The sequence below is a fragment of the Drosophila santomea genome, chromosome 2R, assembly GCF_016746245.2.
Source record: "Drosophila santomea strain STO CAGO 1482 chromosome 2R, Prin_Dsan_1.1, whole genome shotgun sequence".
Classification (NCBI taxonomy): Eukaryota; Metazoa; Arthropoda; class Insecta; order Diptera; family Drosophilidae; genus Drosophila; species Drosophila santomea.
This window is the reverse complement of record NC_053017.2, coordinates 16,861,581-16,885,359: the sequence shown is the minus strand read 5'-3', so window position 1 is coordinate 16,885,359 and position 23,779 is coordinate 16,861,581. Positions and strand designations below refer to the sequence as shown.

Here is a 23,779-nt window from a genome sequence, read left to right as displayed (position 1 = left end):
GCAAAATATTTACACACACGCGCGCACATCTGAAGAGCCTGCCAAGCCGCATAACAAGCAGCCCATAAAGATGGAAGGTTAGGGGGCAAAACGATGAAAAGGGTTCCAAAGGGGGATAAAGGGGAAGATGTCCTGCGTTCCAAGGACGGAAAACTGTCCTTGCTGCTGGCCAAGTCAATTAAACCAACAAAGAGCCGACCAAAGTGCTGCGAAAATTGCCTGTTATGCACAGCACATCACATCACATCCCAGACAATAGAGGCCAACATATAGATAGGCCCGATTGCAGGACAAATCCTGGACGATGACTTATTTTGCTGTTTCCGTTCGTCCGACATCTTTGTCGGAACAATTAAATGCAATTCTACATACTCCAAATTGCTCCATACAATTTGTGCGAGCTTCTCGAATTTTGAGAAATCAACCAGCCACGCCCACAGAGACTGAGCAACGCCCCCATTGGAGCACTCGGCAGGCCATTATGTGCAGATGAGCGTTTGAGTGTTGACTTTTGTGCTCTGCCGACTGAAGTGTGAATTGTCTGTGATTTGGGTTTAGTTCCCCGTCGAACCCTCACCTAAAAATAGCTCCTTTCAAAATCCTCCCCTTGAAATCTTTTTACCTATGGCCATGCACATGGCAACAATTGCCACAGCGGCCTTTTGTTACTTAAATTGACAAAGATGAGAATATAGAGAATAGACACACACGCTTATGTGTTTGAAAAGGAACGGAGTCGTCATATATCCTATACATACTGGTGACTGACAACGTTTGGGTGCACTGTACAAAAATTATGAAAAGAAGCTTAAAATTAAATGTGTAGTTATTATGGTTCGTGTTTGATAATTAGTTTCTTTTAAGTAATAACTACAGTTTGTTATAAAGAGATATAACTGATAATTAAAAAACCAAATTAGTATTTAAAATAATGTAAATAAAAGATAAATCAAAATAATTGATCAGTGCACTCGAATAGACAAATCTCATAGAAATTCTCCTTTGAAGAGACCCTATCTCATGGATGCAAATTTGTGCATTTGGTTAACATATTTGCCATCTTCTTATGCCCGAGAAGGGCAAACAGAACAGGATTGACTTTGGCTCATGTGTAAATAATTCATGCTTTGATTCACTTACTTCCAGGGCTCCATTGACCACCCTAAGATCCGGAATAGGCGGCGGAGGAGGTGGCGGCGCCGGGGGAACAATCAGCAGCAGCATGGGCGGCTCGGAGTACAGTTTGCCCCCGAGCTACCGCTCCAGGAATGCCACGCCCGCTAGTCTCGTGTGCAGTGAGCGGAACATCGAGACGGCTCCGTCCGGACGACTGCTGGCCAACGAGGATCTGCAGCTGCCGGAGCCATCGGTGGTGGAGCAATTGCCTGACTACACGGCGCTGCAGTCGAACACATTGCTTACCTCGGCCATTGTGGAGATAGAGTCCTCCAATCGCATTCCGGAGAGGGAATCCACTGCCACCACGACCGGTGCATCGACTGGTGCGTCAGCGATGAGCAAGAGCAAGGATCTGGTGACCATTGTGACCATTTCCCAGTCACCCGGCCACAGCAGTCACAGCAGCCACAGCAGCCAAACGCAAACTGAAACGCAAAATGCACTCGATCAGATCGATATATTGGCGCATCTGTAGCGATCTGAGCGAACTGAACGGTTGCTTCGGATGCTTCAGATTCAGACACTCGTTAACCCAAAGGTATTTATTTGTACGGAACTCAAGCTGCTCGTAAATGAATGTAATGTAACCCCTATCTCTAACCTGTATCTGTAAGCGGCGTTAGTTGATAAGCTGTTTGTTGTACTTGAATGTGTTGAATTTATTTTTGTAAGCATTATGGAGATGCGCAGCGTAGTTATTACGAATTCTAGATACTTGCAATTCTACATATACGCCTAACCCATTGAAGTATTAAAGTATCCAAAACGAAATGAAAATGTTAAAATTATAACATGAGAAACTCTGAGCTCAGCCAAACCACTATTGAACTGTAAATACGATGAAATTTAGAACGCATTTCTAGCAAATAAACTATAAACCAGGCCAGAAACGAAGAGCAAATACTAAGTATATAGTGTATGTAGGTATGAGTATCCTCGGGATATGCATAACTCGCAACGGAACGCTACGGTGACAAATTTGGCGCGCACTTTCGGAAACCACGAATATCCAACTGAATACTGAACTTCGATGTCGATTTCGATTTCTGAATGCGTTTCGCACAAAAACAAAAATAGTTAGACCTACCCCTAATGATATATAAGTTACGACTAATTGTACGCGTGTCCTGCACGAGTACAATACACACACAAACACACAGAGACACAGACACAACAAAACACACACACTCGAAAACTAACTTAAAGTCCTTTATCGTAATGTGCAAGGCAACGTAAACTAAACAAGAGAAATAAAACCCAACAAATCGTTGAAAAATGCCACAAAACCCCAAATTGTTTTTCTTTCTCGCACGAAGGGCGTGGCACATGCCTCTACGTCCTGATCCTGCTTAATCTACCGTGAATTTTGCTGCCATCGCCAGGCCTCTGAAGTTTTGTATTCAGAGCGGGGTAAAAATCCGAGTTTTTCGTAGCGGGGTATTTGCAGTCCCAGCGATTAACACCCAGCACAGCCCATCACCCACTCACTCACTCACAGCTCAGGATGAAAGCCGAAAAAAATAAAATGCCAGGCTCAAATGAAACCAACAAAAATTGGTTAAGCATGAAATTGATGTAGAAGTGCGTGCCCATGTGTGGGTGTGCGGTGAGTATGAGTATGAGAGTGTGTGTGTGAGATGGCCGTACGGGCGGAAAACAAAAACTGTTGCATACTTTCAGGCTGTCGGGTGGAATTCGTGTGCCCAGCAAACCGGAAGTTGCGAACGATAATGACATCACACGGGTAGTAAATTATGATTGTTGTTTACGTCCAGCACAAAAAAAAAAAAGAAAACTCATTTATTAAACGCGAAAAAGATTTCGAAATTTATTCACTTGCTGATCATTTACAATTTACAATCGAATTATGGATAATTTACAACATAAATTTAGAAATTAAATAAGCAACTGCCTGCTGACAACCTCGTTTCACATCTCTGATTAGCCCGATTCTACGCCGCCAATCGATTTGGGAAATCCTCTCGCGCGATTTGTTAGCTTTTGGTTACGGGTTGATCAACAGTTTTCAGGCTCAACTAAGTAAATTAACTCTGGCCACAGTACATACATATTTATCTGGGGGATCGGTAGTTCGGTTATGATACGATGTTTGAATAAATAATAGTTGTGTGTGGGACATATAATTTGCTAGCTAATTCGATTTCGTGTCGTTTGCAGCTACTGTTTTGATTTAGAGCGAATCGATCATCAGTTAAAATTAGGATAACATTTGTGTGCACAATTCAAAAAACAAATAGAAATAATAATAGTTACGCATTATTCACTCTGACAATTGCAATAATAAGCATTAGATACGAGTTCATATCCAAGTAATCCGAAGATTGTGATAGATAGTTGGTGTTGTTGGTTAGTGTGCGTGATCCCTGAAGTCGAACAAAATCATCTGAGTTGCGGCTTAGCGCGCATGATTCTTGCAGAAGGGACGTCCGCCCTTGTTGTAGAAGCTCTGACCCTCCAGGTTCTGTTTGCAGAACTATTAAACGCCAAGAAAAGTTAATTAAAATTAGGTATAAATAAGAGCAGATGTTTGGGACTACTTACCGTGCAGTTGAAGCATTGGCTATGGTAGTTGTGGTTCAGGGCCTCTACCCATCTGTCGCCAGCTTCCACGGGGAAGCCGCAGGCGAAGCACTTGGTGGTGAACAGCTCGTTCCAATCGGCCTCGCAGTACGCGTTTCCATCCTCCAGGAAGAAGGGCCTGTTGCCAAAGATCTTGCCGCACTGGCCGCAGGTGAAGCACTCCGGATGGAAGTGCTTGCCAATGGCATTCAAACAGTCACCCTATGCAACACCATTAGTAGGTTTAATCAATGGAGGAAATAGCTTTAAGTCTCACCTTGATCTTGCCAGCGCACTTGCTGCAGGTGGGCGCCAGGTACTTCTCGAAACAGTACTCGCAGTACAGATCGCCCTTCTCCTCAACGAAGCCAATGTCCTGCAGCGGACGACGGCAGTTGCCGTTCACGCAGATGAAGTGATCCGGGCACCAGATGCGGCCCAATGCCGTGATGAAGGGTCCTCTGTGGAAACGAGTTATCAACAAATTAGTTTGAAAATTCTTAATATTATTATAAAAAAAGAAGTGAAATAACACGAACAAGCAGCAAGCTGTACTTACGAGGTGATCTCTTTGTTGCACTGACAACACACAGGTCGCTTACCCTCCTTGAGCAACTGACTCACGGCCCTCTCGTTCTCCTCCGACATGGTGGTCTGGTCTTCACTGTGAGGTCCCAAGGCTTTAACGGAAACACTGTATGTGGGTGCACTACTCTGGCTGCCATTCTGACTGGCCGCCTGCCCACCATTCTGATGGCCAATTTGAGTGGTTATGGTGGTGCTATTGTTAGCGCCCTGCTTAGGTTCTATGTAGGATCTTCGATCAGCCGCATGGGTGGCGCCAGTGCGTCTCAAATTGTTCCTAAATGCCACCGGTTCGGGTGCGTCGATGGCTTTGCCACCATCGCAGAGATCAAGTATCTTGCCCATGGGATGCTGGGCCGGCAGTTCCATCTGTAGGGTTTGTTCCACCCGCGGAACCTGCGGTTGCGCCTTCTGATTTCCCACCTCAGTGGCCAGCTCCTTCTGTGAATGTACGGCAATAACAGGTTGCAGTGCAACCGGCTGGGTGGGATCCAGGTTCTTAAAGTCATCGAGATCTAAGCGCTTGCGAACGATCATCGGACTCTTTGAGAGATTGGAGCTGCTATTGCTGCGCAAACTCAAAGAGCTACCCGCATGGGAAAGTGGACCATTCTGGCCACCATTGTTAGCCAATCGTGCCTCCAACATATTGGTGATGATCTTGCCGGCTTCCTGCATAAATGCTTGGGTTTTGTCACCCATATTTATCTTTCCAACAGATTCAGCCAGCATGGAAGTGGCATCCGCCTCCAGTTGGAGATCCTTTTGCAGCTCCTGGGCGGTTGTGTCAGTTGCCTGAGGATGGGGGCGTGGCAAGGTGGCGAAGGTTTGCGGACTAGCATGCGGATTAGTGGACTTGGCAGCGCTTTGAGCTCCTGTGGCAACTGCAACAAAATGGGGGTAAACAGAACACAGAATAGCGAATGGGTTAGATTGGTGGCAGGCAAATTAGTACGGCTGGGTGGTATCAAGCTTATCAGTAGGAAGCTGGTCCCAAAATATAATAGTATAACTTAGGAAAGATAAATATGGCAGAGAAGATCACAGATCAATCTGAAGGTGTTCGGAAGCGGATTAGAATCATTCAAGGGCACAAATAAATAACAGCAATCTTAGTTAACAATAGAATCAAACTGTGAACACAACAAAACTCGGGGATGCTCTGTTCACCTGATCTGCACATTGCAGCTGTTGCACAGTGGGATGCGCACTCCGGGTCCGGCTGCCTTATTCAGGATACCCCTGCCCCTCTTGGGCGCCGAGGTGGCTCCAAAGGCGCCAGCGCTCTTTCCTCCGGCACCTGGGGAATTATCCACATTAGAGTTCAAGTTCAGATCGCTCAGGTCTGGCGGAAAGACAGCGGGCGCAGGCGGAGCAGCGGCATTAACGGCGTTCGCTATCACCGATTTTGGAACAATCGGTGCCTTGAATGGAGCAGTAGCTTTGATTGGAGCTGCCGATGGAGCAGGAGCTGGAGCGGGAGCATTTGCTGATCCTGGAGCTGTGATGGAAGCGATGGATGGCCGCGAGGCCAGATTAGGCTTGGTAATGTTGCCATTGCTGCTCCTGTAGGCCGTGGTGGCCTGGTTATTAGTGGCAGTAGTAATAGCAGAAGCTTGGGTTAGACTTTGCGACGATCTCGCGACGGATGCTGATGCTGAAGCAGATGCTGATGCTGATGAGGATGAGAGCGATGAGGTGGTGGCTTTCGAGCTGCTCGCAAAGGAGCTCTGCTGCACCGATGAAGTGGTGGCTTGGTAGCCCGAGAAGGCAGACCTTTGCTGCTGTTGCTGCTGCTGCTGCTGCTGGTGCTGCAGGAAGCCCGGTGGTGGTGCCGTTAGCATCTTGGTGGCCGCCGGAACAATTGTATAGCCTGGAACTATAGACTCCGCGTGAGCCGGCTTAAGTGGAAACTTCGAGTCAAAGGTGGGCGATCTCAGGTTGGGGAAGCAGCCCTCTCCGAGCGCCGAGGCCCGGGCACTGATGGCCTGCGATTGGCTGGTCAAGCTGCTGATCTCCTCCTCCATGCAGGACAGACGCTTCGCCTGACTGGCCACGAATCCCGTCTTGCCGTACGACGAGCGACGTTCTGTGTCCGACTGATTCTGGGACTGGGATTGAGCCTGGCTCTGGGCCTGGCTGATGGACTGCGACTGGGCCCTTGACTGACTGACGGACTGCGAGCCAGTTCGGATCTCAATAGTCTTGGCACTCTGGGTGCGTTCGAACTCCTCGGTGACCTTGCGACGTCTCTCAATTTGGGTGTTTCCCACCTGGCTGCGTGTCTGACTCTGGGTCTGCGATTGAGCTTGCTGCTGCAGCTGGGAGGACTGCTCCCTCTGCTGAATGTTCAGGTTGCCCACCCTTTGTTCGGTAATCCTCTCCGGCTGCTGGCTGTAGCTCTGACTGGCCGACTGGGAACTCTGCTCGGAGTGGGCCAGAAGTTGTCCCTGGTAGCTCTGGCCGGTGGTTATGGAGCCCGTCTGCAAGCGAGGACCTCCAGACACGGACAGAATATTGGACTTGGTTTCCGGTTCCCTCATCCTCGGTGCTCGAATGGCATTCAGCGGATTTGGCGGTGGTCCCGGTGCCGGAGAACGTGTTCGGTCTGGAAAAGGCGAGGCGTTCAGTTCGTTGTAGTTCCTGGCATGGGTGGCCGAGCACTCCTCGAAAACGAGCTTCTCCTCCGTCTGGTAGAAGGGCACAATTGGAGCCGGCTTGTTGGTCAGCGACGGGGTGTACGGCCTGGTGGGCGTCAGGGCCTGATCCGGTCGTACCAGTTCGTCTAACGGTTGGAAAGCCATCGTTACTGGACCCGATCGATCCTCAACAATAATGGGCACCGACAGCTGGGGCCGTCGCTCCTTCTCCCTTTCCCGGGAAGGAGCAACCACAGTTGTCGGCGCAGCCACCTGGGCAATGGGTCTATGTACAGTGGAAGAGTCACTGGTAACTGGTGCTTTCGGGGCATCCACGAATGCCAGCGGTACGTTCTCGCGCAGCTCCTGCGGTTCCGGAGTGCGAATGGGACTCTGGGTGGGCAGCACCGTCCAGTTGCGCTGGTACTTGGGGATGCTGTCCGCCTTGTGGAGGCCGGACTGTACGGCTTTGCCATGTTTGGTCAGGTGGCTCAGCGGGGAGGGCGGCGGAAACAGGATTGGCGAGTGCTCGAGCTCCTCGACGGTCTCCTCGATCAGTTCGTGGGCATCGAACTGGCTGCTGCAGTAGCTACTTTGTACAGCAAAAGCTGATGGGCGGACAGGTGTGCTGGTGGGAACTGGAGCTAAAGATGGAGCTGGAGCTGGAGCTGGAGCAGGTGCGAAAGCGGTAGAGGTGGTGGCAGGTGGGACTGTGGAAGAGGAGTTAGAGCAAGCAGTCGCTTTGGAGCTGTAGGAAGCGGAACTCTGAGATTGGGCATTGGCCTGAAGGGTTTGGGTCTCAGCGAGTGTGGTTTGCGAGAGCAGAGAGTGTTCTTGTTCTTGTTGTTGCTGTTGGGTTACTTGTTGGGACACTTGTTGCTGTTGCTGTTGCTGTTGGGTTCTTTGGGTTACTTGGGAGTGTTGCTGCTGTTGGGAACCCCGTTGCTGTTGCTGTTGCAGTTGCAGTTGCAGTTGCTGCTGTTGGTTAGCTTGAGGAGGTTGCTGTTGTGCCTTCTGGGTGAGATGCTGCATCTGCTGCTGCAACTCCTGGCTCTGGACGCACTGCTGCAGTTGCAACAACTTGGATTGCTGCAATTGCTGTTGGCTCAGCAGACTCTGTTGCTGGTTGGAGAGCTCCCTCTGAAGTTGGGTTAGCTGCTGGCCCTGGGTGCCCGAGAGCTCTTCCTCCTTCTGGTGGAAGTAGTCCAATCGTTTCTGGTTGCGCTGCTGGGCCTTCAGGTACTTCTGGTACTCCAGATCGGTTTCCTCCTTCAGGGCAGACACAATCGAGGCCCTTGGGGTGTCGGCCACACTTCCAGCATTCGAAACCGTGTTTGAGGTTAAGGGTTCACGGGATGGCTGGAATGCTTGCATGGCCGCAAAGGCAGAGGATTTCCGTGGCTGATCTCTTCGCGTTTCGTAGAACTGCACGGACTGAGGAGGCTCTGGTCGAATGCCCAGCTCTTCCTCGTGATCCAGCACCTGAAATTCACGCTTCTTGAGTTCCTGTTGCTTTTGCTCCTCGTCTACGCGATGCATCGCATTCTCGGGATTCAGGGGAGTGTAACCACGTTCGGGGGCGGTGCACAGGGCATCGCACATGCTCAGGTGCTCTTTGGGGGTGGGCAGGTCAATCATGTGGATGGGCACATCCTTGTCGAAGTGACCTTCGAAGGGACGATCGGGTGCGGTGGTTAGAGCACTCACAAATGGTGACTTGGGTCGGTAATCCTCCCTCAAATAGGGCTTCGTGTCAATGGGTGGTGGCATATAGGGCTCGGTCTCCTCTGGAAGTGGGATGCCCTGGTCAGCGGGAGGGGCGAACTTGAGCTCGAACTCGGGAGCAGTAACCATGGCTTGGGTGAGTCGGGATCCTCGGGGAGGAGATTCCCGCAAGGGAGCAGGTGATGGCTCAACTGGATTGATTGCCGGTTGAGCAGAAGAAACTTGTGGAGGAGGAGGTGCAGGAACCTCACGAGCTTTGGCAGCCTCGGCGGCGGCGGCTTCTGCTTCAAAGTCATCACCACAGGGCCGGGGAAAAGGACACTCCACCAGGTGGAAGGGAACCTCCGGGGCTGTGGTCAACACTCGAATCATGGGATTAATCCACTCCTTGGGCATTGGGTTGGGAATCTTGGTCGGAGGTATTTGGCGCACCGGGGCAATCTCGATCTTGATCTCGGGTGTGGGCTGGAACTTGCGTTCACTCTCCAGGATCTGGCACCGCTGTTCGATCACGAGACCCTCGCGATCCTCTACAGCTTCGGAGGCTTCCGGTATGGTCTCCAGTTCCTCGGGTAGTTGGGGTAACTCCTTGATCTCCGGCTCATCGTTGAACACAACGCGACGAGTCGAAGGAGCAGCAGGAGCAGGAGCAGGAGTTTGAGTGGGAGTGGTCACGGGACTGGGTGTAACCTCCCTTACCATATCAACCAGTTTGTAGGTGCTCAAGGGCACAGCTAGGGAGTCCACGCACTCCTGGGCACTTCTCCTGCCGGACGGATAGTCCTGCATGGAATCCTGGGTGCTGCCATAATCCACCTGGTAATCGAACTCCGAGCCAGATTGCTCCTGCATTTGATAGGCCTGAACCTGGGCTGCGTACATTCGCTGATACTCCTCCGAAGTGGTGGTCGTGGTGGTCGACGTGGATGTATAGCTATCCGAGCTAGACTCCTGCTCAGCCAACTGGCGGGCACTAGCGGTTGTTAGTTGTGGAGCGGAGTAGCTCTGCCACTGAGGAGCTCCGTTGGCCGAGGCTCCTGCTTGAGGCTGCGGATCTAGTCGAGCAGTTGCTCCTCCAGGTGGCAGTGGAGGCACTTCTTGCACTGGATTCGAAACCACCACATGTTGCGTCTCCGGCGGTGGGATATAGAGTGGTGCGGCGGTGGGCGCCAAGTGGCTGTCATCCTGCGGCGGTGGCCAGGTGAAACTAGAGCCACGCTGCGATTGGCGACTGGCGGCCAGGGCCACCTCGATGTCCATCTCAAAGCAATCCTCCTCCTCGAATTCCGGCTGCAGTTCCTCCACAGCCTCTCCACCTTCCCGATGGATCCGGGTCAAACAGCAGGGGTCAAGTGTTTTTCGGGTGCAGGGTTCATTTGTATGTTTCAGGGTGCACATGTGCATTGTTAGTTTGGTTTGTTTGTGTTTATTTGGCGGACAGGGCAAATATAAGAGCAGAAAGAAACAAAAGACAAGCGCTTGTTAGTCCTTGGCACTGAGAAAGCGGCAGAGCGTTGGTGTTGGATCAGTTGGTTCATTTGGATCAGTTGGATCAGTGGTCAGTGGTTCGGTGGATCAGTGGATCAGTGGATCAGTGGTTCAGTAGTGGTGGTGCAACGTTGACAGCGGCAGCGGATTCGAAGGCGCTTAGAAACTATGGACACAACTTGTTCTAAAAACTACAAGGCAATTGGCGGCAAAAAACTAAAGCAACTCCCTCGTGATATCGTTCAGTTTGTGGTGCTTAGTGTGGGTAATGGGCGCTGGAGTGGTTCGAGTGTCTCAAGTGGTGTATGGATGGTCAAGTTGAGGGCACACAGAAACGAGCAGGAAGTCGGTTAAGTCAGGCAACTCAATCGAAGCGAAGCAATGAGTGGATCGGAAAAGTTTTACGCCCCAAAACCCCAACATTCCCCCCCCCCCCCCCCCCCCCACATGCAATTTGTTGACAGACAAACAAACAACGGTGTATCGCTGGCCGTATAAAGAGGGAAAATATTAAATGCGATTCAACAATAGTCGCTTTATGCCCCATGCCGAGGCAAATAAATTTTTCATTTCTTATTTTCAGAGCCATTTTCATGGCGAGCAACAATAAACACACGCGTACACACACACACACACACACACACACAGGGAGCTGGGAAATTCTCCTCGCTAGGCACGCATATTTACTTCCATTTTTTATGGGACCACGTCTGACTCCCTCCCTCAAAAAAAAAAAATAAAGAGAAATACAACAACAAATGGAGGAGCCCCCGTTCAACATTGGGAAAATGGCGTCGACAGGTAGTCATTGGATTTTATTATGCATAATTCGGTATTGGCTGTAATTTCGCAGAAATTGAAAATGGCAGAAACACACGACCAACACGAGGACAAAGGACACAGGAGCGTTTCTGTGGCAGAAACAAACGGAAAACAAACAGGCCAACGAAACGAAATTATTGCCGCAAATATTTTGTCATATCAAAAATGTTGGCAGCAGCAACAGAAAGTTTTTCGGCCATAATAAGAGGCAAAAGTTCTTCTTTATGTTTATTATTTTTGGCCCTGTTTTCATCCCCATTCTATTGTTTTTTTTTTTTTTGGTTTTTTTTAGACAAAAGGCATGCAAAGTTGTGCAAAGAAAGAAATTTCTTAGAATAGCAGGGGACACAGTTCGATTAGTATTTATGTATCTAGACAGAGATATGTATCTGAGAATTCTATATCTTAGAGCGCTTTAAGCAGTATGCGGTTAGGCACGAAGCATTTATACTATGGTTCTTATAAAGATCTTCAGAAGGTATTTGTTTGAAGTATATATTCGCAGTTTATTGCTTAAAACTCATAGTATTCCATTCAATTTAAGAAGGTTTTAATATTTAGGTATTTCGTAGAATTTCCAGAATTTCGCCAACTTTGCACGCCTTTTGATTTGTGTGTGAGGCAATGGGGATTTTCTAATACGTGTAGGGGTAACCGTAACCTAAAAGAAGCAGAAACCAAAACAAAAGTTATTCGTGGAATATTGGCTAAGGACTAAATGGCTAATGGGCTCGGGACAATAGTTCCGGCCGATCACTGGAATTAGATGGTGAAAGTGCCCTCGATAAATCCTCCGCTCTGACGAATGCCAACCATTTGATGTATGGCCCCTTGGCACGCTTCAATATTCGCCCGCTCTCGCCAAGAAAAGTGCGGAAAATTCCTGGGTGAAACTGAGGCGGATGCTTGTTCGTATAATAATGGCTGGTAATTTATCTGCTTTCGTTTACATTTCCCGCTCCGTGTGGGAAAAGCTGCCTGTGCGTGCTGGCATTTGTGCAGAGCAAACATTTGTTTGCCAGCACAAATTTCTTGTTTTTTGTTTTTCCCCCCTTTCCACCCGCACAGAAAATTGGGAACTGGATTTGCTCATATGACGCCACTCGATTTTTGGTTAGGCAAACGAAACTCTGAAACCCCGAAACCGAAAACCACAAATGATTTCTGCGGTTGTGCGTGATTTTCGCCTTGATTAGGAGATTGATTCCTGGCCAAATGAAGATTTATTGGAGCAAGGGGATGCTCAGCAGTTTGCGTCCCTGGCTAATTGCATTTTTAATTGCTTAACGAAGGCGGCACTGGCAAAAATTGCCCCATAAATTGGTAGTGCGATTGCTGGCGCGGCCGTGTTTGTTGTTAATTCATTTCCGTTATGACAGCCAGCATGGCAGCGCGGTAATTGATAAACAAACAAACAAACAAGACGGACAGACGGACAGACAAACAGGGAGATGCAAGGATATATGTGCAGTTGGCGAAGAAAAAATACCAGAAATTGCCGCGAGAGGCCCCAAAGTGTTCTTGTTAAGGCCGCAAAATCACAGTGAGCAAGAAAATCCGACGCACATATGAAAGTTGGAAAGGACAACATAAAATATACTCCCTCATATTTTTAGTCTTCACAATACTGCAATCCAATATATTGGATATGCATGATCTTTCCTGGCTTTCCTGGCTTAGTGTGACTTTTGAGGAATTTTCTTTTACTACCCACTGTGTGTGGCCTTCTTCATTTGCCGCGCTGCAATGTTTGCGCTGCATTTAAAGCCCTATCCTGGTGAAAAGGAGCGCAGAGGAGGCGACCACAATGGCAACAGCCACGCAGGCTGAGGCAGGAATTGCAGCGGCAACCAAATACATTTTATATCATTTATTTCTGTGAACATGAATGGGTCCCGTTTCGTTGCAATGGCAACGCGTTACGTATACGCAGCGTATCGCTTTGGTTTGCTTTCATTCGGTTTGGTTTTTCGGATCGGTTTGGTTTGGTTTGGTTTGCTTTGGTTGGGTTGGGTTGGGTTAAATTGGGTTGGGTTTCCACCCTTCCCACATTATACCCCTTTTCCCTTCGATTTTGCATCTGCATTCACAGTTCGCCTTTCAGCACTTTCGACTGGCACACGGAAGTGGAAGATGGCAATCGCATTGGCATTGAAACCGCCGATAGCTCCGCCCCCGCCATTTTCCGACCCGCGGTTACATCGGCCATTGTCAGTTTTAATTTCCCGTCTGGGCACCATAATAATGATAAACACATTTTAAAATGCCTTCCCCCCCTCCCCCAACCACCTATTGATTGAGTTTGTCAACAAAATGTTTCCATTATTAATGCATTCGGGGGAGTTGGATGGAGAAGGGCGTATAATCGGACCTGCTAATGAAATTCATTTGTGTGCTTCAACCTGAATGGGCTTACATACAAGTACGAGTGTATATATGGGCTTTATGCGGGCAAGTGATATGGCAGAGGTATTTAAAGCAGCAACATTCGGATGATGTCCGTACTCAACAAGTGAGTTAATCTACGGCTGTGAATTTCTAACTAAAACTTTGGCTGCGTGAGGCAATGCGAGTTTCTTGTTGCATTTCGGCAGCATTTTACCTCGGTACACATTATTATTATTGTTGTTGTTGTAGGTGCTATAGTTGTTGTTGTTGTTGGTGTTGCTGTTGCTATAGTTGTTGGTGTTGGAGGTGATGTAGGGGGACTGACTCGGGGTGCTATAATTAGATCCCATGGGGTAAGAGTTCCTATACTGCTGCTTCTGCTGATTGTTGTACTGCTGCTGTTGTTGGTACCTTACATTACGACCTACATATGTACACAGCACAGAGAAATCGGTATATATATACACGGGCAGCAGACAAAATATATATGTATGTATGTTCTATTCTATAGTACGATATATGTAGAGTAACCTAAGCTATGCTAAATGTTTTATGCAGCCACATTTGCCAAATAGTTTTCATTTAGTTGCTCACGTGGGTCGGGGTATAAAACGAGCAGAAAATGGTTTTAGTAAATTTTGCCAGAAGCATCTCGATAATTTCGATCATTTGAGGTCTGTTGTTGGTTAGTTCTTTTTTTCGGTTTGGTCCACGGCTTTACGGTTCACGGTTAAGTCATGTGCAATTTATTTCGATAAATAAACGTATATATAAAACTCATTTTGGTTACAAAACAGAAATCCGGTTAATACTATACAACAACAATCGATCGACTGCCTCCTCGTCTATCACTCATATATTTTCAGGCTAACAACAAGGGTACTAAATTGCGGGCTATTTTTAAGGTGGTTTTGGTATATGGTACAAAAATATGTTACAAAATCCCAATTGGCTTAAGCGACTAGACCCATTCACCTTCTGACAGACAGCCGTCGTCATCATCATCATCATCATCATCCTTACCTTGTTGGCCCACATTGCTGCGGGGCAGGGTGGCGTACGGGTTCTGGCCACCGGGAGCGGGACGCGGCGACTGCTGCTGCTGCTGCGGCGGATACGACACCGGCGACTTGGGAGCGGCGGCACCGAACGGACGAGCATAGCCCTGGTTCACCTTTGGAAGGGGGAGAAGTGGAATTTAGCTATTAGCTATGGTACTCCTTAAACTGCATTCACTTCGGTTTCATTCGTGGCTAACACATTACAACACTTAACACTGGGCAATTAGTTTCATTAGCGCCTGATCTGAGCGAGCTGCGGCGCGAGCTGAGCGGAGCAGAGTGCATGGTACTTACTTTTTGGACTAGGCGATGGTCATTGGAGTGGGGCAAGGACAGTGAGCAGCAGGGATTCGTGTCAAACATATGTATATCCTTTAGCTTCCCTTAGGGTATTTACACCGGGAATAAAGATTTAACTACTTTATTGTTAAAAGTGTTTCGAGTTCTGAAGGCTGCCTTCTATTAGGCAATAAATGTTAGCCACTGGCATAATTTTGATTGAAAAATCTAACAAATTTTGTCTTAAATTTGTATTTAAAAATTCCTACATAAAGTACGACTTTTATTTATTACATTTTAATGGCTGCATTGCTAGCTTTCATCTCAACTCTGATATTAACTTTCGAGTCCCACTTTGATTTGGATTAGCAAAGTTATTTCGCTCCAACTGTCCTTTAATTGGAATTCTTCCCTGTTGCTCACTGACCTCGACCTTGGGGCCCATTTGGGGGTGCGGAGTGGGATGGTTTACCTTGTAGCTGGGGCCCGCCCCCTTTCCGGGAGCCTGCACGCTGCGGATGACGTTGCCGGTGAGCGTGACATACTCAAAGGGCTGATCGCCCCCGCCGGCGGTGGGTGGTTGTGGTGCTGGTGGTGGTGCTGCCATTGCCACCGAGTCGGCGCTAATTTGGCCATAAATCGAAGAGGGCTCATCTGCCACGTAGGCGGACATATTGTCTGATGATGATGCTGTTGCAACTGGGCTATCTGTTGCAGTTGCTGCTTGGGGTGTGGCTACTGCTGCTGTTGCAGCGCTTGTTGCTACTGTTGCTTGTGAGCTTGCAACCTGATGTGGGTTAAATTTCAATTGATTAGCAAGTGTCGCCGTTAGCGCTGCCACAAGCGGCTGTTGCTGGTGTTGTTGGTGTGGCAGGTGTTGTTGGGGTGTTGGGGCTGTTGCTGCCACTGCCACTGCAAATGGCTTGGCCGTGTTGTTGTGTTTGAGTGAGGGTGCTGTTGTCGCTGTTGCTGTCGTGTGCTGTGTGGTGTTGTGGTGGTGTTGCTGCTGCAGCTTGTTGGAGTACTCTTTCAGCAGCTGGTTGTACGCATTGGGGCTCTTGTTCTGCGTATTCATGTCGTTCTCGTTCTGCGCACCCTGCAGCCTGTAATTCGTCACGGACTGAGCGTTGGTGGCCTGCGGAGGAGGCGGTGGCGGCGGGGAGGGCGGCGTCATGGTGTAATTATCGCCCTGGCCAGCGCCAGGAGCAGCCAAAGCAACCTCCAGTGACGTGGAGGAGCCGGATGTCTGGCGCGAGTGCAGGGGCGAACCAAAGCGATCCAGGGACAGAGTGGAGGAGTAGCTCTGCTGGCTCTGGCCCACGCCGCTGCCGCTGCCACTCCCACTGCCGCTGCCGCCCACTCCGGAGGACGAGGAGCCACTGGAAATGGATGACAGGCTGCTGTGGGTGCGAGTGTGCTCCTGCTTATGCTGCTGCTGCTGCTGCTGTATGGGGGACATGTGTTGCTCCGGAAGGACTTGCTGCTGCTGCTGCTGCTGCTGCTCCACCTCGTACTGCAGCAGCTGGGTGGGCGAGGGGGGCGGTGGCAGGGGCAACTCCTGGCTGCTCTCAGACTCAGGCTAAATGGGTTAATGCGGGCAGGCGGGAGTTAACAAAGGCGGTTAATTAAAATGCACGAGCACTGCAAAGTGGAGCACAACCTACGGCTGATGAACTAAAACCCCATTGCGTATACTTAATTCTGTGTGTGTGCTTAATTGTGGTGGTGTTCTAAAAATGGCTAATAGGTCAAGGTCAATGGGTGGGCTAAATAAAAGCCACACTCCCACTGGGGAATGCTGAAAAGAAGCTATATTCCTTGGGTAATCCACTTAGGTGATTGGTGATTATGCAACCTTTGCAAATCCGATTCGCTAGAAGAGTTCTCTTCAGCTGAAGTCACTGAAATAGAGTCGTTTCACTTGATTCGCTAATCGTTGATCGTTGGAGGGCTGTACGTAAACCGCTTTCTGGACACTACGTGGTCACCGCGGTCGCTTCTCCGTTGTCCGCTCGCTGCGTACACAGTTACGGACACTTCGCGGACACGGACACGGACACGCACACGAACTCCGTTGTTGGGAACACGAGATGCGCACTGAGCACAGGGCGCAAAGAAACTGCGGCCACGGCGGCCAAAAAGTTGCCAACACGCTGCAGCTGTGTGTTTTTTATAGATGGCCAAAAGGCAAAAAATAAAATACAAAAAAATCGCCGTGAACGAATGAGTAAAAAGCAGCGCTTGGCATATATATTTAGCCACTAGCAGCCATTGCACATTTTCGCGAAATGCGCTGGCCGCGGCAAAAACAGAAAACTAGTAAAATAGACTCGCCAGCCGTTCACTATTTATACCGCCGCGCAATCAATCTGGTGATGTCGATCGGATTGATTCGCTTATCCGTGCCAAGGGGGAAGTCTTCAATATCTCAATGAAAGCACACCCATCCCAAACCCTTGATCTGCTCACCCAATCAGCCGTAGGTCGATGCAACAAACATAAACAATAAATCCATGCAAAGCGAGCAGAGGACCCACGCAAAAACACAGAGCAAAATTCATGGAAGCACTGGCAAACAACACACACAAAAAAACAAAGAAAATGGCAACGTGTTAAATCAGTTTAAATGAATTAACCATTTGATCAATACATGAAAACACTTGATAAGGTCTGTGAAAATTATGCTCTTTATGTCTTGCAATAATTTGCACAAATAACTACACAAAGTTTTGCTATCTGCTTGCAAATGCATACAGCTCTTGCGTTTTCATTTGATCGCTTTGTGGCAGGGAAAAGTGGAAAAGTGCGGAACGGCAGCCAAAGAAAACAGTAAACAAGAAGCGTTTTCTTGATAAAATTGCACGAGATGCTTGAACTTCTTTGCTGGCAAAAACTTTTTGCATTATATTGCATTTTTCTCTGCCGCCCTCCTTGTTCTGCAGATGATTTTTAACATTTTAGCATATGTCGGATGCTGGCGCTTCCGGCGAAATGTGCTGAATTTAAGCAAACATTTTCCCAAGCAATATGATAGAATTGAATGTTGAATTGTTGCGAAAGCAGATTCAGGTGAACAAGGTTGGAAACCCTCAGCATATTTTCCCCAAGAACCCAGTGCCTTTGCCTTTTGATTGTGTGAGTTTGGCTGTGTTTCTATCTCGATACATCTGTGTTTTTCGGTGAGTGTCTGACATTGTTTTTAGCCACGGCAGGGAACACTTAACACTTGACAGGTGGGACTTCTATGGCCACCTGGCGGAATCTGTACTTACCGGTGCCGGAGCAGGGGTGGAGTTTCCATTGGAGTAGCCGTTCGAGTTGCCACCGTAACCGTGCGAGTTCAAGGCCGACGAGATGGTGGAGGCACTCAGCTTGGTGTTGCTATAGTCAGTAGTCAGTAGGAGGCAGCGGCAGTAATGGAAAATGGCGAAAATAGAAAAGATAGGAAATATCTTAGACAAGTGCCACATAAATCAGATTCGCCAGCGGTAATTGGCTGTCAGCAGCCGTTCGCCTAATTGGCCCCCAGTGCCAGACATTTAATTTGGTCCGGCCAACGACATTGTTTTAAATTAAGCAAACAGCCACCAGAAAACGCAAAACCCAAAACAAATTCCAAATGCCAAATGCAAATTGCAACTGTCACTGGTCGTTTGAACATTTTTGACACACCAGCAATATCGCACACCCTTAGCCTCAGGCGTTTTTCCCACATACTCCTATACTAGGTGTGTACATATATGTGTTCATATTACAATCGCAATCGATTGGTGGGAAAGTGGGGAAAGTACTGGCCCATCGTTTTAGTTGGCATGCAAAGTATGCGGCACACACATATGTTGGCAATTCATTTATTAAAAATTTGCGGCACAGCCGATGACACGTCAGCAGAGCAATCAGTGTCGCCTCTTTCATTTCCAAAAGCGCCGATTGGCCAACCAAAAATAAAACAAGGCAATGACAAACGCTGGGATTGTTGAATTCGAAGAGCTAATACCCTTTGTACCCGTAGATCTATTTTAGCGTATTTAGCTTTGCAAATCTAGCCTAAGTTCTTAAGAAGAACTACCTATAATTATGCCACATAATAATCTGTGCAACTTATGCAATCTTGATTTATGTTTACGTATTTTACGCTCTTGTGATCTTAAGTGATCTTAATTGTTAGAAAAGTAAATGTTAAATCTTTTTTCAATGCCAACTTTAATTAACTATCTTTTTTCAGCCACAATGCCTCTTTGAAGAGTATTTCCCACTGTAAATACTCGGTTGAGCATGGGCGATTTTTCGTAGCCGGCATGTCAGTCGTATTTTGGCATATGCGAATACGCTGAATTTATTTATATTTCATTTTCATGTGAGCCCAGGACCTTCTCTACCCTCCCCTCTCCCGCCGCCAACCAATTGGCCATGTAAAGGCGCATGACGTGCAAAAAATCTGATAAAATATTGGCCATAACTCCGATCACTTACGGCTTGATGGGAACGGGGACGTAGCCCTCGGTGCCGGTGGGGGGATTGTTGATGGCGGCCTGCTTGGCGTGGATGTCGCAGTAGAGCTTGTTGTTGAAGTTGTAGTAGCCCTGGTTCTTCAGCGAGGTGCCACACGTGGCACACTTGAAGCACTCCACGTGCAGGTTCTTATCCTTGATGCGCACGAAAACGCCACTGAAAAATTGGTGTGGAAAGAGTGGGATTATTAGCGGGAGTCAATGAGAATTCGAGAAGCTCTTCAGGGGTCATTGACGGTCATATGTGATTCAATATGCTACCAATTTCAATGGTTCAAGGTTTTCTTTTAAGTCAAGTCAAATTATTATCTTCAAAGGTGGTTACTGCAATTGCTGATAGGTTAACTATTTATTTTTCCCCATCAAACCCATAGAAGAGCCTCTCAAATACAGACACTGAACGCGATGATTGATCGAAAAGCACTTGATTACTGCATTACTACTGATATAGAGTTCTCGGTGCATTTGTGTGTGTACATTGCAACGTGCAACAGTCCCCAAAAGGCAATCAGTTAGCCGTGTTGCAGGTAATGCGAGAAATATGTAAAAAGCTATAATGCATTATTGAGTTAAGCTCCGAGCGGCGAGCCAATTAAATTGGCATACAAATTAATACAAATGATGGTTCCCATGGATCTGCTCTGGATCACGAGCTTTATTCCTGGCTGCTGCGGGAGTTGGAGTTGCAGCTGGAGTTGGAGCTGAAACTGAGGCTGGTGGCTCAGGTGCTTGGGTATATTGCGTGAATGGCAAACAATTGACTTCGCGGCCGTGAGTTCGTGGAATAAATGCGAATTAAAATGCAGACACACGGGGTGGGGGTGGGGGGTGGTGTTGGTGGTGCATTGAACGGCAGACGCATGAATTATCATTGAACGGCGAACAACGCATCCTTACACAATGCCCACGCCGCACAGCTGGCAGGCCGGATGTCCGCTGGCGGCCAATGGACGTGGTCGTCCATCCTGGTCGGTGGCCAGTGCCGCCGCAGCCGCCTCCATTTCGGCCTTGTACTCGGGACCCTGGAGGCCGGGGCAGATGGGCAGCACAATGATGCGCGGATCGGGCTGCTCCTGCTGATCCTGTCTGGGCTGGTCCACGCTATCCTTCGGGGCCACCGGCAAACTGGGCCTGTGTGGCGCCTCCGGCGCCAGGGTATTTGACTGCAATGCTACTCCAATCCGCTCATCCTGCTGTTGCTGAGTGCGTCGCTCATTGCCGCCGATTGCGTGGCTCTGTGTCCAGTAGAAGTTGGCGGGACTGTGTGGTTCTTTGTCATTGAAGCGGAAGAGCTCAGTGAGTTATTTGGATAAATCATGTACTACACAACCTGCCTAAAGTCTGCTCCAGGAAACTGAACCCACTAAGCACCCCACTAGTTGCCGGGAATTAGTTAATAATGCGAAAGCAACGCGGTTGTTCTGGCTGTTAGTCAATGTGCATACACAAATGCTAGTTTACACATAACACAGAGGGTATTTCATGGGTCCAATAAGGTGAGATCTCTAGATCTCTATACCTGATATCACCCTATCAGTGCAAGTCAATACCCTGTATGCTTTTCACAAGGAAGCTATGTCCAATTGGAGGCACTTACGTAATGAGGCGCTCGCATTCGGTGCAAATGTTCTGGCCAGTTGGGAGTCCGCCGGTGCTCGGGGGCTTGGGGGAGTTCACGGGGGCGCTGACATGGCGAGTGGCGCTTGATTGCAGTTGTTGTTGTTGCTGTTGTTGTTGCTGTTGTTGTTGCTGTTGCTGGTGATAGTGTTGCTGGTGTTGGTTGTATTGCTGTTGTGGTGGTTGTTGATATTGCTGTTGCTGTTGCTGTTGCTGGGGTGCATCATGCTCGTAGTGGCTGTTGCCGAATGCTGTTTGTGTGTGTGTTGTCGATAGTTGTTTGTTTTGGTGCGTATGAAAAACAGTTTAAATACAAACATGAGTTAGACAGATAGATAGACAGAAGGTGGATTGGCAAGTGGTTGTGTCTTTAGGTTTTCCAAAGCAGTCAATGGGAGACAGAAATGAGCTGGCAAGACACAAAAGTATAACTTTAATCGAAACTAATCAGATAACTAAACTACATGACCCCTTCTATCGATCAACTGCAAAGTGATTGCCCCTAAAAAACCTATTGCTCCTCACTAAATATAATACTTTATTATCTACGACTTATTCCGTGCAGGTGACTTTGAAATTGTTGGTTAATATATATATATATAAATTTAACGACATGACTGTGTGTGGGCACTAGAAATGTGTCTTCACATAGAGAAAACGAAAGTCCATCTCCTTCTGCTTGTCTGATGGGTTAAACGACAAATAGAAAACAAAAAACAATTTGGTTACATTGGAATCGTGTCGCGTACGTTAGATCACCCATTTCAAGGTCCCTGCTGGGCGTTTTAAAAAAACCATTGGCTAGCATCTGGCAGACTGCCCGCCCACCTCGCCCTCCCCCTGCTAATCGCCCAGCACATCGCTCACGAACGGATTGGCACCGTCGTTCAGGATGAGCAGCAGGCGGGCCAGCTCATAGTTGGCGTCATTACCTGGAGTGGACTGGCCGGTCTCCTCCTCGCGCAGGAACTTCAGCACCTCGGACCGATCGCCCTGGTATTCCTTCTCGTTCTTCTTGAAGTTCACGCTGAAAGCAGAAGATATTTATTAAACTTCAACTAAAAATGCTCAGCAACTGCGGATGCTGTACGAAAACACTGCGAACAGGAAACAAACTGGAATGGAAAAGGACCAGAATCTCAGAGCAAGCAAAGTGAGCTTTAACGATTGGGATAAAAACCCGAAACGCAGGAATAAATGAAACCAAGAGCTCTTGAGCTCAGCCCGTAGCATACTTTCAGGCGTGCACAGAGCACAGCCCGAAAGTATGCTACACTAAGTGAGTGAGTGGTTACGCATCCGCCGCGTTGGCCAGCAATCCCCCAAAGAAATTAAGCGCTAAAGGCGCGGGCCACGGTCCCACGCGTGCGTTTTGGCCCGCAAAAGTCGACAACTGGCACAAGCCGAAGCACTTGGCCCGACTTCTGCAGCAACGGCTATCATTTGCCAAATTGCACTCTCCGTTTCGACCGGCCTGCGGTTCTTTCTGCTTTCTGAGTGTGCTAAATTTGTTGTATTTTTTCTTGTGGTTCAGCGCAAAGCAGAGCTGGGAAAGAACACTTTTAAGTAAAACTTTTCCTGATATTTTGCACTGTCACGGCTGCGGCCCAGACAATTGTTTGTTGCCCAGTTGTTTTGCCCAGCTTTTCGCCCATTCCTTTCCCGGAAAAACTTACCCGAGCACACCGCCAGCCAAAACCTCCGCCTGGGCCGAGAGTGTTTCCGCAATAGATTCATCGCTGTAAATGCCAACCGGGGTGTTGTATTGTTTATTGACAATGCTCTTCACGCCGCCATCGCCGCCGTTGGCCTGAAAAATAAGTGCGAGATGTAGTAGGAAATACATGAGGCTCAGAAAGTGTGAAATGAGCAAAGTTTCTGGTGAAATGAATACAGGACAAGCGGAGTCCGCACACGCACTTATTGTAATTGGAAGTTATTGTTCTTGATGTTTAAGCTCTTCTTTGCACTTCTCACAATGCTAACCGAACTGAAATGGATCCTGAACATTTTTCTGTTTGTTATTTGTAACTCACTTTCAAAATATCAATTTACTATTTAAAATAAGAGAATCAATCTCGGTATGAATACATTTCTATTTCAGATTGAGTTGTATGTACTAAACACTATAATATGAGTGTGTTTGGCCTGTTTGCAGTATTTCAGTACTATTTCAACTATGATAAATCAAATTAAGTTGCTGCGCTCCCCAAAATGTTGTTCCTGAAACTTGGCACATAAAATGATCCCAAATCAATTTCATGTCCGTTGTCATTGGCTGGAGCTATTATTATACAAATTCATAACAATAAAATCTACGTAAATGTATGCATATCATACACACAGACGCACCAAGAGAGACATTACTATGCATGGCATGGCATAGATACAGATGCGTGGGTGTGTGAGTGTGTGTGTGTGAGTGAGAGACCTTTTGCACATTAATTCTTGCCAGGCAAATAATCCTAGCACTCATATTCATTACTCATTCTGACACTTTTCAAAACTACGCACAAACAAACTGAGCGTCAGACAGACAGACATCGTATAAATGCAAATGTTGTCAACTCATACAGAGCGTTTGGGTCGGGGTCTACGGGATTTCTGGTTTGGGTCAGGGGTTATGGGTTCGGGGTTAGGTTACCCAGCCCCACAACCGAAAATGAAATGAATGAATATGAAAAGCCACAGACAGACAACCAAATAAACGCAAAGTGTGAGGCGTGTGGAATAGGGGGATGGGAGGTGAGGAGTGAGGAGTGTGGAGTGTGGGCAGTCAAGGACTAACTATCAACATCATTGGTCATCATCAGGACGTCAGCATCAGCTGGGCCACTAAAACTTTCCGCATTCCCAACTTTGGGCTGCCAGTTTATGAATTTTATAAATGATGTGGTAGTGCGAG

At 48.0% G+C, this 23,779-nt stretch overlaps 2 protein-coding genes across 25 annotated transcripts in view; one reads left to right on the top strand and one right to left on the bottom strand.

Annotated features, from left to right (window-relative positions):
- The window catches only part of LOC120445295 (actin cytoskeleton-regulatory complex protein PAN1), a 35,611-nt gene extending 33,154 nt beyond the window's left edge, over positions 1-2,457 (top strand). The window contains exon 7 of the mRNA XM_039625598.1: positions 1,147-2,457. Coding sequence (XP_039481532.1) covers positions 1,147-1,654 — 508 coding nt within the window. The 3' untranslated portion in view covers positions 1,655-2,457. The remainder of the gene's footprint in view (positions 1-1,146) is intronic.
- A 521-nt stretch (positions 2,458-2,978) lies between these two features.
- Positions 2,979-23,779, bottom strand: part of LOC120447179 (PDZ and LIM domain protein Zasp) — a 55,957-nt gene continuing 35,156 nt past the window's right edge. For 2 of the 24 annotated variants that reach the window (XM_039628646.2, XM_039628645.2), the window contains exons 5-15: positions 22,551-22,684; positions 21,807-21,901; positions 20,155-20,527; positions 19,220-19,414; positions 18,019-18,127; positions 15,219-15,533; positions 14,430-14,580; positions 5,515-10,024; positions 4,037-4,220; positions 3,742-3,981; positions 2,979-3,673 (exon numbers count right to left, since the gene is read on the bottom strand). In XM_039628646.2, the coding sequence (XP_039484580.1) occupies positions 3,596-3,673; positions 3,742-3,981; positions 4,037-4,220; positions 5,515-10,024; positions 14,430-14,580; positions 15,219-15,533; positions 18,019-18,127; positions 19,220-19,414; positions 20,155-20,527; positions 21,807-21,901; positions 22,551-22,684 (6,384 nt within the window). In that variant the 3' untranslated portion in view covers positions 2,979-3,595. The other 22 variants (XM_039628660.2, XM_039628662.2, XM_039628653.2 and 19 more) reach the window with 22 other exon arrangements.